Genomic DNA, 14,998 nt, shown 5'->3' on the forward strand with positions numbered 1-14,998 from the left:
ATGGTGGAAATATGATCACTCAGTCAGTCATTCCACGTTATAGGGGTGGCCCTGCTGTTGTGGTCAAGCCAAAATCCACTTATTATTATAAGGGATCACAAGCTTTTTTTTTTTTTTTTAAATAAATGTATCATATGTTTACATCTTTACCTGAGAAGTGACTGGTAAATAAATGTCATATTAATAGTAATGTTTCCTCTTAAGTTTGGTGGAGTGGAAATATAAAGTAGCATAAAGCCATGTCAAGGCATGTGTAGTGTATGTGTCTGAAATAAACACTCAGCATATCTTTTTGATTTAATCAATTTTAATAAATAAATACAGAAAAATAAGTTCATGGCTCCATAGAGACATGGTCCTAGTTATAATACAGGCCAGTAGACACAGACACTCTGAGGACAGACAGGCTGCAATCACACAGGATCAAATAATGGGATTTTATCCCTCTTCTGCACAGATTTGATGCTTCTACAGCTGATGAAAAATGAGCAATTAATCATGTGACATCCGCTCCTTATACAGGTCGGTCACAGGTCACGAGTTAAAAATCCAATTTGTTGTACCCATGAAGCTGTAGTGAGTGACGGGAATAAGCTCTATTTTTTGAATGATAAGAGGAAGATATAGCTTATTGTACAGCTTTGAACTTCTGTTACTCTGCAAATCTTTACTCTTCATGTCTGAGGTTCAAAAGAAGGAAAATCCAGTATGCTCATGAAAATATAGGAACACACTGAGGCCTTATGTGGTAAAATAATACCATGCGAAGGGACCCCTCGGCTACACAATAACATGTCACCATTTTATTTGGTCCAAATGACAAACAAATCAGTCAAATCAAGGATACTGCTTGTAGAAATCTACCAACTACAATAGTTGTACTGTGTGCAATTCATCAGTGGGTTACCTATACAAGAACAAGGTCCTGTCAAATCCAAGACACATGGAGGTATATTGTGATAAATAACAGTAATAACATGCACAAAGTCACATATCTCTTCAGAGAATTAATATCTTTGTCATATTATAAAAAGAAAATAAAGAACTTATATATCTGCACATCCAAAATAAAACTGTTATGATCAAATATTATTTCAATGTTCAGTAAAATTAAAAAGAACTTCAATTACCATGGAAGACCTGCATCCCAATTAATAATCAATGGTCCTATAAACAGTATCATACAGTATGTTAGGACAAGCCATTGTATCAATAAGACTTTAGGATTAAGAGAACAGAAAATCATATCATCATCTCAGTCTTCATATCATATCATATCATATAACAGTCTCAGTCTTTCTATATATTAAGCTTATATTAAGAGTTTTTAGACCAACGAGAGAAGCAGGTTGTGCAAAGGGAAGAGGAAACAAGTGCTACTCTGTAGCAGAAGCTGGTTCAACGTTTATTCTAATGCATACATTATAAAATATGAAATCATGGATCTACTGAGTGTATGTGCTAGAATATTCTGACCTGAAGAGCCTTTTACAGTCAGAACCAAAATGACACAGTGGGCACATACAGTATGAAACCCATTTTTATCATTGTAGGCACCTTTTGAAACAACAAAACAGACTATAGCTTATTCAATAAAAACTGTTGCAGTCATTATGTCTATCTCTTGCAGCCTTCTTTCTTCAAGCCTCCCTCTTTCCTGTACAGGCAGGTTCAGTATTGTTTCTAAGCTACAGATTGAACACAGACTTCTCATTGCAATTCTATGGTTGCTCCTCAGCGCAGCAGCAAAATGGATGAGGTTCTACTAAGTCTGACTACTGTGCTGTACACCACTTTCAGCTTAACACAATGTTGATTACATGAGCATGATAAACCGAGTGTTAGTAGGTATGAAGCTGTACACGTCCCATCCTGTACACTTGGTGTTTGCATGCCGAGGGCCTTTCCTCTCGTGCCTCACGGTCTGTGCAGTACAGAGGCTCAGCAGGGAGCTCAGTGGTTTGCCACTTCACAGGGTCTGTGCTCACTAGTCAGCCACTTGCCGAATGCTAAACAGCTCGAATGTCCCAAGTGACTGAGGAGCACATCAGATAGCACCCAGGCTGGTTCCTCTATAGCACATGGCAGCAGTTGTACTGAGCCAGCGGGAGGATCTTGGGCTTGTTGTGTGTTGGTATGTTGAAGGCCAGAGCTTTCTCACACAGAGGGAACTGAAAGAGTCTCTCACGCAGCTTTATACTGTGTCGTTTCCCCTGCTCCACCCTCGGAGCAGCCTCATCCCGGGTCCCAAGTGCATTGTGGGGTTGCGATCTGTCTGTTACGAGGTCATGTCTTGGGTCTTCCACTGTTTTTTCTTCTTGTTCTCCTTCTTTTTCTGGTTTTGGTTCCTCTTTAGTGTTAAGGCTAAGTCCGGCAGAGGACACAGGGATGGAGGGAGGGGGTTTGTTGGTGTTGTTGTTGGGTTCTGTCTCTTTGTCCTTTCCTTCCTCTGCAGTTGTGAGGTCCTGCTGCCCCTGACAACACGGGACCCCAAAACCAGGCAGAGACAATGGCGGGACTTTAGGAGTCTGACTGACTGACTTGTCTCCATGACTGACAGGTTGGTCTGAAATCACACCCCCACTGTCTTTTTTCTCTATTTCCCCTTCTATCTCCATTTCATCCTCTGCTGCCTCCTCTTCCTCCTCCATTATTTCCACTGAGTTTTCTAACTCTTCTTTTTCTTCCTCTTCTTTGCAGGTTTGATCATCTGCCTCTTCGAGTGCCTCCTCAGCTTCTTTCTCTGGTTCAGCTACTAACAGAGATGCCCAGCTTTCTTCGTCTTTTACCAAACTGCCCTCCTCATCCTCTTCCTCCTCCTCTTCCTCCTCTTCCTCCTCACAGATCTGCTGTAGTGCAGGCAGGTTCTTAGTAACTGGAGGCTCCTCAGCTGGAGAAGGACGCAGGGTGTAGCTGAGACTGGGCTGCCAGGGCCCAGGGAAAGCCAGCTGAGATGGGGGCCTCGCGGCAAGCAAGTCCCCACACTCGGGCACTCCTAAGCGTGGAGAGCTGGGAGATAGGGCCCCTGAGAGCCAGTGTGGTGGGGCCTCAGGGCTAAGCAGCGCGTTGTCCAACCCCTGCAGCCAGTCATGAGCCTCGATCTCCTCAAGTGAGGCACGGCAAGAAGGATCCTTCTGGAGCATCCTGGAGATCAGACTGATGGGGAACAAGAAGACAGAGGGATTTATCGTTTGATGAAGAGGACACAGGTGCTTCGCATTTTAGTGACCAGTCATTATAGCAACCGATTTGACACAGAGAATGACCTGATTTAAAGCTGAACTAGGCTATTGCCACACATCTTAACAATGAATGTTCCTGAAACAGCTTGAAACATGTAAGAGTTCCTAATGTCCACAAGTTTGTTTTATTCTGTTCTGCTTGTCTTCTGACATCAAACACACCATCATGTGACCAGGGGCTAAATCATATGACGAGTGCAGGGTCAGATGTTTGCGGACGCAGATGATATTTACGCCTGTCACCTTCTAACCTCAGCTGCATGGAAAAGAAACAAGTGTATGAAGGCGTTCATTCAATAAGTGTTCAGAGTAAGAACTGCATCCAGATACACTTGTTGTTTTACACATGCAACCTGCACTGTTGTTCTGTTTTATGGTGCAATTTGTACCACGCTAGCCAATCAAGCACGTTTCAGTATTTTTAAACCACCGGTTTCACCATCCTGGGTGCGTGTGTGTGTGTGTGGCACTCAGTCCCAAGACCATTCCTGCCTGAAGATGTAAAACAGCTCATAAATGTATAAAGTAATATGCAATTTCTGTAGTTTCCTAAATCAGCTGGGCACTGTAGTACTTAGCAAATCAAACAGGAGTAATAGTAAATTCTTGGACTTTCAGCTGTGGATTAACACACATTTGCTGCTCTAGTGAGAATTTATGCCACCATAATAATATATGTGGCATTGACTTCGAACAAACTACATCATGTGTTCATGGTAACAATGTGGCCCATTGATATGTGTGGCACACAGCAATAAGACATATCAGGCTTTAGATACACAGAAACCACTGGTGTTTACCCTGCTGTCCTGTGAGCTGAGGACTGGCTGAGGTGTGTGTGTGTGTGCTTTGGTTGGAGGAGTATTTTATTCCCTGGGTGTGTTTGTGTGTGTCTGACAAGAATGAAATACAGTTTAAGCTTCCAGGCCACAGATATTTTTGTATGAATAAAAACAATAGCCAGAATTTGATAGATGCACACACTGTTTCATGCCAAGAAAGTATTCTCTCTATTTGCAGCAGGCTGGAAAAATGTCCAAGACAATTAGGACACTCATGTTATCCACTGAAACGTACGGTAATGAGATGATTTTACAGTCAGTGGCTCTTCAGGACACCATGTCTATTCAACAGCAGAAAATCTCAGGGAGAGAGTGAGCATTTGAATAAAAAAAAAAAAACACTTAGCAATTAAGTAATAAAATGTGAAAAAGATAATGAAGTTGCTGTATAGTTTACAGATAAAAGCTGTGCTCAGACAGGAACTTTCATCTTCCTGGTATAACCCTAGTTTTATGTGCAGTGTGTGTGATTATTCCTCCATACTCACTCTCTGCAGTCGTCTGAAACATGCTCTGGGATGGAGTAGCGACAGTCCAGAATCATGACAAGGGTCTCGCTGTCGTTGGTTTCCTGAAAGGGAGGGACTCCACACACCAACATGTACAGGATCACCCCCAGAGACCAGATATCTGGAACACACACACACACACAGAAAAGCACCAAAATTAGCTTTAAACGGCAAATCGTCTCAGGCCTTAAAATAGCAAACACTCTCTGTGTTCTCTGATCATATTTTGAATCCTGGGAGCTTCATGCTTCATGAGGGATATTAATATAAATATTTGTCCTTCTTGTATTTCACTTTTAAAAAATCCTGCTGATATTTTCTGAGGCAGCCCACAGATGAGGAGAAAATTTGATTCTGTCCTACAAATCTACATTAAAGGATCAAAGTCACAGTAACGGCATTATTCACTGATTCCAGCAGCGAAATTCTATTTTCTCCTGCCTCCTCCACATCCTCGACAAAGAGGTCAGAGGTCAGGGTGAGCAGGGTGACAGTGGTCCCCCTGCTGAGTGCTAAGTGAGGTTACTCTAGGTTATTCCTCAATGAAATGAAAAAATGAAAGAGGAGACTGTATGAGTAACGGCTGGATGACCGCTTTGACATGCACACACACACACACGCACACACACAGGCATCCCGGTGCACTGACAGTGTGTTCTTTTCCTGTCCCCTCCCTTTCCTTCCCTTACTCCCCCCTCCCATCCTTCACCCTCCTTTCTCATGCACTCATGCAGATGCAGTGAGAGGAGGTCCATGTGAACTCAGAACAGCCTGAACCAGGCGAGAACAGTGTGGCTGCTTCAAGGAAACACACACACACATATGCAGAGGAAAGGGAGCTGAGGGCTGAAGGCCATAACAACAGAGGGCTTGTTGTGGTGTTGTGCTATTCTGAGAATGATCTTGCTTTCCTTTTTCTGTCTCTCCTTGTGTTTCTCCCAAACACTGGAAATAAGAACACCGCACACTCTGTTCGCACTGTGTCAATGCAACACCAGAAATACAACAGATCGTACGTCTGATAAAATGCTGCCTCTGCCAATATCACATTTGTTTTGTGAGTTGGTTAAAGGACAGTTTCGCAGCATGTCAAAGTTTCAACAAAGCTTCAACTTAACCCAGTGAAATATCTCAACATCTACTAGATGAATTGACACAAAATTTTGTTATAATCATGATGATTTTGGTGATCCCCGATCCCTTTTCCTCATCAGGTCAAATTTTCACTTTGTCCAACACTTTTGTTTATGATGAAATCCCTGCTCCTCTAATCTCACAAATCAGCTGCACTTCTTGTTAAGTGCTCATTAGAAAATGTTAGCAAGCTAACATGATGAAGAACACGGCATTTTAGCATCTACCTAGAGAATCTCCCATGTAACAGCATGTTGGCATGCTGATGTCAGCATTTATCTTAAAGTACCACTCAGCCTCACTGAACAGCCAGCATGGCTGGAGACTCTCAGTCTTGTTTTAAGTGCAGTTTATCTAACAATTTGAGTATAACATTTATTACACTAAACTGCTGACACAAGTGGAAATCTTATTTGTGCCACAAAAAACATCAGATATTCTATTTGTTTTTTATAAAGAAGGTTTCTCTCAACATCCTTTTCTGAGCACTAGATAAGAATACAGCATCATGGTCGTGCATTAACTGGCCAATTAGTTCTGACTATTTCTAATAACATATGTAATGGTGCAATATGTACAAGTCTCAGACACAGAGATCTGGATTATCTGCCCTTTTCACAACACTCTATAGTGAGATTAATGAGTAATTAAACACAGTTGTATCAGCAAAAACTTGAAAAAGTGTTGTTGTTTAACACCTGCCTTTGTTAATTAATATAAAATCCTAAATGGATCAGATATCTTTATCAAAATACATAAAAAATAAAAAAAACACTGCAGTTCATTCAGATTCACATCTATCTAGAGACTCGGACATGTACCAGTCTCTTGTGTGATAAACATTCAGCCATTGTCCCGCATTATACTCATGGTGGCCCAAACAACAGCCCTCAGTTCTCACCATACAATGTACACTCGCATGCACGCTCTCAGCCAGGCTCACTTTGGTCTAGAGAAGAGTTATGCAACAGGGAGGAGAAGCCACTGACTGCTGGGAGTGTCCTTTTCTCTGCTCGCTGGGGAATATCACACATTCTCACCACACATCAGTGTTCTGCTGACGGTACAAACATCAACACCCACGCATATATACATACTGTCTATATGGACAAGTAGTAGATAGGCTAAGGGCTAAACTGAAAACAAGTTTAACTATAAAAGGGTTGAGATGCAAGAGCTTGGGCTCAGAGTTCAGCACTACTGCCAAGAACAGCAGGGTGAATGATCAGCTGTGGCCCTGTTTAGGGGGGCCGCCTCCTTTTAAGTGCGCACTTCAAGACAAATACGTCATGAAGGGTCGACAATGCGGCCCTGTTCCAAAAGGGCCATCTAAGTTCAGACAAGACATGCAGCTCTTTTTTTGGCCCAGTTTTGGAGGACAAACCTAGAATATCCCAGCATCCAAAGCATGGATACCACTTATTGAATGGTGCATTCAGGTCATCAGCATAGACTGTATATAAAAATGGATGTAGACTCTGATTGTATTGAAGTCTATGGGAAAATGGCCCTACTTCTCACTTGATTTATTACCTCAGTAAATGTTTTCCTAATGAGTTTATGGTCTCAGTCGCTAGTTTCAAGTCTTCTTCAATACATGATGATGTTCATTTTTTAAATTATGGTCCCATTTAGAGGAAAATAGACCATAAATCAGGGTATGCATTAGGGCAAGGCTACCGTGTGATTGACAGACTGTACCACACACCTTGGCCTGTCTGACAATCAGGATAGAGTACAGAGCAGGTCAAATCCACCCCTCACTCACTCAGCTTCACCATCTCATCCAAATATGGTTTCCCCTGGTTTCAAAAAACCCAAGATGGCAACACCCAAATTACAAACTTGAGGCTTCAAAAACGGCAGTTCACAAACCAATGGGTGACGTCACAGTGGGTTGCCAATTGGTCATCAGTCACTGACTAACTCTAACTCTGACATAATGGTCCTGATAAAGCTCTACTGTGCCATTTTTATCTGACATAGGCATCATTGTCACGATTTCATGACTGTGTGGAAAGTCACCTGACTAAGACACCTGAGCTAAAGTCACTAGACTCACTAATCACTCTCTAATCTGCCTAACAGTGCATTATTTCCTGGGGATCAGTGAAACTTTAATGGATAATGCAAGAAATGTCATATGTCTTAAAAATATCAGGACAACTTTTAAAAATAGCAATCAGAGTTTTATGAGAGGTTGATTTCTTTCAGAATTAAAGGGGTTCTCCAGGAATTTAGTATTGCACTTGACACTTGATTCTAAAAACAAATTGGCAGGGACAGATTCTAAAATAATAAGGTCAACTCAGTTCAGCGGATATTCTGAACTTTAATCCCCAGTGTGAATTTACCACTGGATCTTACATTTTCCATGATGCAACTTGACAGAGTCTTTTGTTAGACTATCTCTGTATTTTAAATGCCAAAAGCCACACATTAGGACATGCTGTACCTAAATGATTCATTTATAATCAGCATTGTGCAATTTTTCTCCCAAGCCGATGCGTCTGTTTTTGGATTTTTTTCACTAAGAGAGATGATTTGTTCTCTGCACTGTTAGAGTTTCCAACATGTCCAGTGGTGACATGCAGGATCTGGCCTTTCCAAGCTCTGGAAAAGGTTTATTTATATAAACAGTCCTCAGCCTTCAGGTTGGTATGAAAACACTGACGAAGGGGTTTTGTCTGGAAAAGCTATGGCTGTGCAGCTATTCCTTGATCTAAAATGGGATGTTTATGGAGGGCTTTCAGGCTTGCAAACAAGCAACCGTCCACCCTGGAGCAGAGAAATGAGTGGTGTATATGATGTGGTTACCAGCCAAAGAGGATGCATGCGAAGCCATTATTCAAAATGAAACTTTCTGCTGTGGTTCAATACATCACCCTGGACAGCACATCAGAGAGCTCTAACCCAACTTCACCTCAGACGTCATTATTTGCCATCATAAATCTTGTAAATGCTCTTTAAAGAATGTGACTGACACTAAAACGCTATTTATTGTTTTAGAGATTTAGACAACAGATTTTTCTCCCATCAAATTCAAATTTAGCTGCACTGAAAAATAAATATCAACGTGGTGTGACATTATCTGCTTGGCTCAGTTATAAATGTTAGACTGTTATGGCTGAATTGTACATGGAAAAGCCCAACTATGGGCAAGAGAGGAGAATTAGCAATAGCTATGAACTCTTTGTTGCACATTCATTTCACATTGCATTGCATTGTCCCTATCAAACAAATAATAAAGTAAAAAGAAAATCAAACTAAAAATATGCCCCAGATATTCAAAGTTCATCACAAATAGCTTCTTCTCTTAACAAGGTTATTGAGCTTTAAAGTGACTCTTTCTGTTACAACCACACACAATGCTATTTACACCTCAGAGTGTAAATATAAAGTGTGCAGCTGACGCCCAGAGAGACTTACAGTATCTGTCAAATGCATGAGTTCCTCATGCACAGGATATACTCCACCAACTTAGGCTTTCCTTCCTTCCTATCTGACATTTTACAAAACTCGTTGCCAAGACCTACTTCTCCCTCATAACTGATCAATCTACCCCCCCATTAGCAGGCTAACATGTACTGCAGCAGCGAAGTTAACATTAACATTAACACTCAGAAGCTGAAAAACTGCACGCACATGTATGCACACAGTAATGGGCAGATACAATGTAATTGTAGGCAGTGTTTATCTTTATCAAAGGCAAGAGACCGCGAGGACCTTCCTGTCTCTCCTCCACATCATATGACTATCATCAAACACACACACACACACACACACACGTACCATGTCCTCAAACAGAGCCCACATACAGCACACGGTAAGACGCCCAGAAGTAAAGGAACCACAGTGAATTAAACACTGTCTGTTTATATGAGACAGAAATACCAAAGGGACACAGAGAGCAGTCTGTGTGTGTGTGTGTGTGTGTGTGTGGAGAAGGGTTTATGAGTCACCTTACTAAGCTGAGGTATCTAAGGGACATCTCTTCCTCTTTGCAGCTCAGAATTAACGCAGCCACACACAAACACACAAGCACACAGCGATATATACATATTTGTGGGTGTGTGTGTGGGTAATGGAAGTGTAAATTTCTATCAAAGTGATGACATAATCATCAGGTTGAGTCATGTTTGTTCATGGGTTTAAATGGACACACTTGGTGTGGACGCTTTTAGAAACAGGAAGTAACAAGAAAAAAAGGAACTAATGCAACTCATAACTCATGTAGAAGTTATGGATGCATGTGAGCAATGGTCCTTCACTGCCACTCCTTGTTCTTGGTCAGTGAAGAAACCATCCCGCTGAGACTGTTCAAGGCCTTTAATTTCTTAAACTACACTTTCTCTGGCTTTGACCCATTTGCAGATCTTTCTTTTCATAGGTAATATTTTCTTTAAACAAAAACAAATGCTGTTGATGTCCTTCCACTAGAACAGCCACTAGCTGTGTAGCTGGGATGCATTTGTATTCAGAGTAGATGCATTTGTAGTCACCAGTGTAAATAGCACCCAAACCCTGCCAAAATCCAGATAAGACCAATGACCACCCTGAAAGGGACATGTCCCCCCCCCCCAGAGATATAAAACCGAATCCCTCTGTTTTCATTCTGTTTCTATAATCTCAAATCTCACACTGCTAATGTCAGATAATTCCCAGCAGTGCAGACATGAGGCATGATACTTTCTATTTCTGCTATCTGTCTTTGTCTTCTTGTCTTCTACCTTCCACTCTCTCTCTCTCTCTCTCTCTCTCTCTCAGACACACACAGACATACAAATGCTTGCTATGCAGTGTAAGAGCCCAGTGATGAGCTGCAGTGTTTGGTTCCACTGCAGAACGTGCTCAGTTGGCTTATGACTGGCTGGCTTGCTGAGACTGACCCAGATAAGCACACTAATCCTACACAGACATACACATACACACACACACTCACACACACACACACACAGAGATACAAGAAAATACACAGGAATACGTACACAGGGTCAAAGGGACAAACATGGCCACTCAGACCAGAGGTAAAATGATGAATCTGCACACACACAAACACAGGGGCTCATGCAAAATCACACAGTTACAAACAGTGAAGGCCTCCAGCTGAATTTGGCATATGGACTATTTGGTACCACTGTGTTGCAGCTGTAGCCAAACACAATCACACAATTTTGTTTCAAAAATCTGTCTTGGCGTTGGAAACAGCAGTTGACAAAACAATCTCACCTCATCTTACTTCCTCTGCTGATCATGTAGGATGATCAAAAGCTCCAGAAGAGACTAAATGGACCTTATAAGACTGTTTTGTCAAGTGCTATTTCTGTGCTCACGAGTGAACTCTGAAAGCCAACAATGGACAAGAAGTCAACATCTGGATCAACACGGACAAGTCCATGACAACTGGGCAAACTCTGATTTGATGAGGATCAAAACATATGATAGAAAGCTCCAGAAATAATTGAATTAAGTCAGCTGAGCAAAATTGGATTTTATCACTTAAAGGTTAAGATTTAGCAGCATTTCAAATGCTGATCTCAGAAGAGACTGACTTGGTTGTTGCATATAACCAGTGGCTATGATTTGAATGTATATCAGTGTGTTTTGCCAGCAGCAGCAGATTTAACGTGCTTGACTAGAAGCATACACAGACTTGCTTATCTACGCCAATGGTTTCCAGCCTTTGTATCCTGTGACCTTCAAACAAAGAGATGTCTACTGTCTACCTCGTCACCCATTACAGTGGACTATTGGTTGTGACCAGATTAACCAAAAAGTGACTTTTTTTCCTCATAATATATAAATCACTCCTTATACTGTTGGTAAAGCTGTCCAGCAATCCATAAGAAAATTAACCAAGTTTAGAAGAAACTTTCAAATGAACATAATTTTTCTGTTTTCCTACTTTATTAAACGTCTTTCGTCCCCATGTGGTGGTCCCGACCCCCAGTTAAGGAATCACTTATCTTGTCCAATAGTTCAGTTTCAACAACAAAAAAGAGATTAGCAATTTTCTGTGTCTCACCAACAGCTGGAGCATCGTACTCTTCTCCCAGCAGAATCTCTGGAGCGGAGTACGCCAGCGACCCACAGCTGGTGGCCAACATTGTCCCTGGTTGGAATAAGTTGCTGAACCCAAAGTCTGTCAGCTTCACCGCCCCCTGCTGGGGAAAGAATACCACGTTCTCGGGCTTCAAGTCCCGGTGCACCACGTGGAGCTGGTGGCAGTATGCCACAGCACGCACTATCTGGGCGAAATGACGCTTGGCGGTGCCCTCAGCCACACCTCCCTCATGGCGCAGGATGTAGTCATAGAGGTCGCCCCCCTCAGCCAGCTCCATGACCAGGTAGAGGGTGGTGGGTGTGTCGATGACCTCGTAGAGGCGAACCACGTTGGGATGCTGTACCAGCCTCATGCACCTGAAAATAATTAGCAGTGATGGTGAGATAACCAGTGAGTGTTCCAAGTAAGTAAGACTTCAAGATTTTATTATTTCTTTAACGGTTTTAATCTTTTCATCTTAACCTCAGTCTTTCAGGATAATTTTATTCTGTACCTCACTTCCTGTAAGAGGTGGCTTGTTGCCATAACGTCAAGTTTTGTCTTGTCGATCATCTTGACAGCCACCAGTTGCCCAGTGTTGACATGACGAGCCAGTTTAACCACCGCAAAGTGGCCCCTGCCCAACGTCCGACCCAGATGGTACAGTCCGCTGAGATCAGAGCGACCGGGGCTGCACCTGGGGTCGAGATGTCCATCCTGGGCTGTGATTGCCTCTCCAGAGGGGTCCATGTTTGAAACAAAGAGGGGATTCGGCAGGGAGGAGGGTAGAGGAGGGATTGAACTGGAGGGCTTCAGGGGCTGGAGGGGAATACAAAAGGTACAAAAGGAAAGGAGATGGAAATAGTTGTATCACAGTGTCAAGGTGTGGGGAATCGCCTGGCAGGACAAAGAAAAGACAACACAATGAGACAAAATGATGGTGTTGATAATTTTGGCCTTTGGCCCGAGGGGAAAAGGGCTTTAGATGAGGTCAGCTGCTGCTAATGCCTCATCCCCTCAGGCACAGGACCAGTAACAGATTCATGTTTCACATCTTTTATGAAAGACACAGAAAACAGAACAAGTTTAAATTAAGTAGTCAAGACTAGATTACACGGTGTAGGATTGAAGTACAGCGAGAACAGTAGAGGGTAAAATATTATTTTATTGTCTGTGATGTTGAAGGGCTGTGTTTGTCTCTATCTCAAATAACACCCATCCAGCACAAAGATTGGCACGCCAAATCAATACTGTAACAGGAAACCATAATGTATGTGTGAGTCCGTGCCTGTGTGTGTGTGTGTGTCATTAGTTTTGCTAAGAGGGTCAGAAGGTGTCATTAGACCTGATGATGTCATCATCAGATCTTCCCCAGGGTAACTAGTTCAGCTGCCATCATCATCTTCATTACCATGTTCATCAACAACGCAATTATCACTGAGTGTCAGTCAGCTTCACTGCTGTTTTCCTCACGATATTTCGCCTTACTGACCTACTGTCAACACTGTCAACACTTCATCATGATCATAATCAACATAATCAACACCGCCATTTATTCATCACTGTGTAGCAGCATTATTGTCGCCGTTAAAGACCACAGCAGCCCTCTCCAACACGTTTAAATCACCTTTCGCAGCTCCACTGGGCCAAGTGGACACTAGCAGGCCTCGCCGGGTTCATATGCGCTGATATTCTTGGCTGTACAGTTTGATCAGACCTAAACACTGCGTAATCTTGCCCATGGGCTGCTTCACTCGTGTTGCGGCCAGCTGTTCTATACTTGGCCTCAGCTGCAGTCCCGAGTTGGCACATACGCATGTAGTCATCCTCCAAACAACCTCACCGACACTGACAGCGCCACAGAATGAAAACCATGATGCCAGCGGAGCGGACAGGCATCCAGGGGCAAAAAAAACAAACAAAATAAAAAAAAACACAGTAACCTAACTTACCATTGTTGTGCAAAAGCTGTCACTCCACGGTCTCACACTTAATGTCACCGCTGAATTCAAACGTGGAAAATGACAGCGCCGCCTCCTCGTCTTCTTTCATAATTTCATACTGCTCCACATGAGAGCGCACACTCTCCTCATGACTGCCCGCCCGCCTCGGCGCACTCCAGAGTGTGGATCCGCAGAGAGAGAGAGACACACACACACGCACACACACGCACAAGACAGAGTGGAGGACGGACCGTCTCTTGGGCGCGGGCACGTACGTGAGCGCGCATGTCCAGGGCAGCTTCCTTCTGACGTCAATACATTCCAACTCGCTCCCGCGGCGCAGCGGCGGCGGCGGCGGCGCGCCTCTAGTACGCAGCGGAGAGAGGGGAACGACTGAATGGATGTCCAAGAAATTATATAACTGACTAATGTGTTGTTGTTGTTTTTTTTCCTTTAAATAGCAGGGAGGCTCAATGAGCTCTACCATAACATATATGATAACTTTAATTCCTAACCTGCTTCTATTGCAATGACTGGGCCGGAAATTCATACAAAAATACTCAAAGGAAGGGAAATGACAACAATAAACAAAAGAAGTTGTTTCCATTTATACCCTTAGTTTGCTCTTAGATAGTGGAATGTTCTGAGGAAAAGTAACACAGCATTCTTGTGCATCCTCCTAAGGGAGTTGAAGTATGTCTATATCTTACTGTGTAAGCCTAAGTTTATTTGCGTGTTCCAGTGTGGGTAAGCCTTTGTTCATGCCCATTTATTTTGCAGCATCACACCACGCTGATATTCTCATCTTTCAATTAACTTCATTTAATTTCTCTTTGTTATGACCTGTAGGTTTTACATTCCAACCACTGTTATTCTCTAAAGCTACAGCAGTCTGCATTAGTCACTAGCTGATCTCATCCCAGCTGCTCTTTGTTTCATCGAACCAGCGAACAGGCAGAATAATGGGGCCATCTAGTGGTCCATTTCCTTGTTTCTTTCTTTGTTTCTTTCTTCCTTTGAACATTAAATCCACCTGCACCCAGCACACTTCCATCTGCAAACATACAGAACAGACAAAGGTTAAGGTTTTGGTTTTCTCTCTTTCTAAACCTAATTCTAACCCTAAAACCAGGTCTTAACCCTCAAGCAGCCCTTTGAAGCGGCCATCCCATCCCAAAGATATCCTCACTCTGGGGGGAACATACTTTTTGAGGCCCTCTCTATGTAGCATTTAGGAGTATGCACACCACACAGAGACATATCTATGACTCCACGTTTAATCACT

At 42.7% G+C, this 14,998-nt stretch overlaps 1 protein-coding gene across 2 annotated transcripts; it reads right to left on the reverse strand.

Annotated features, from left to right (window-relative positions):
• Positions 1-287: 287 nt before the first annotated feature.
• On the reverse strand, positions 288-13,944 carry LOC139637374 (uncharacterized). 2 transcript variants are annotated; one of them, XM_071506049.1, is made up of 5 exons: positions 13,723-13,944; positions 12,285-12,667; positions 11,753-12,147; positions 4,573-4,714; positions 288-3,156 (listed from the first exon to the last, which is right to left on the reverse strand). In XM_071506049.1, exons 2-5 carry the CDS (start codon positions 12,518-12,520, stop codon positions 2,073-2,075), a joined length of 1,857 nt encoding a protein of 618 aa, XP_071362150.1. In that variant the 5' UTR covers positions 12,521-12,667; positions 13,723-13,944; the 3' UTR covers positions 288-2,072. The 2 variants fall into 2 exon arrangements, with proteins under 2 accessions (XP_071362150.1, XP_071362142.1); XM_071506041.1 differs by having other exon boundaries at positions 12,285-12,589; positions 13,723-13,897.
• Positions 13,945-14,998: the final 1,054 nt, after the last annotated feature.

Source organism: Trachinotus anak, unplaced genomic scaffold (assembly GCF_046630095.1).
Source record: "Trachinotus anak isolate AG129_WGS33_773 ecotype Australia unplaced genomic scaffold, CSIRO_AGI_Tana_v1 ptg000002l, whole genome shotgun sequence".
In the NCBI taxonomy this organism is placed as follows: Eukaryota; Metazoa; Chordata; class Actinopteri; order Carangiformes; family Carangidae; genus Trachinotus; species Trachinotus anak.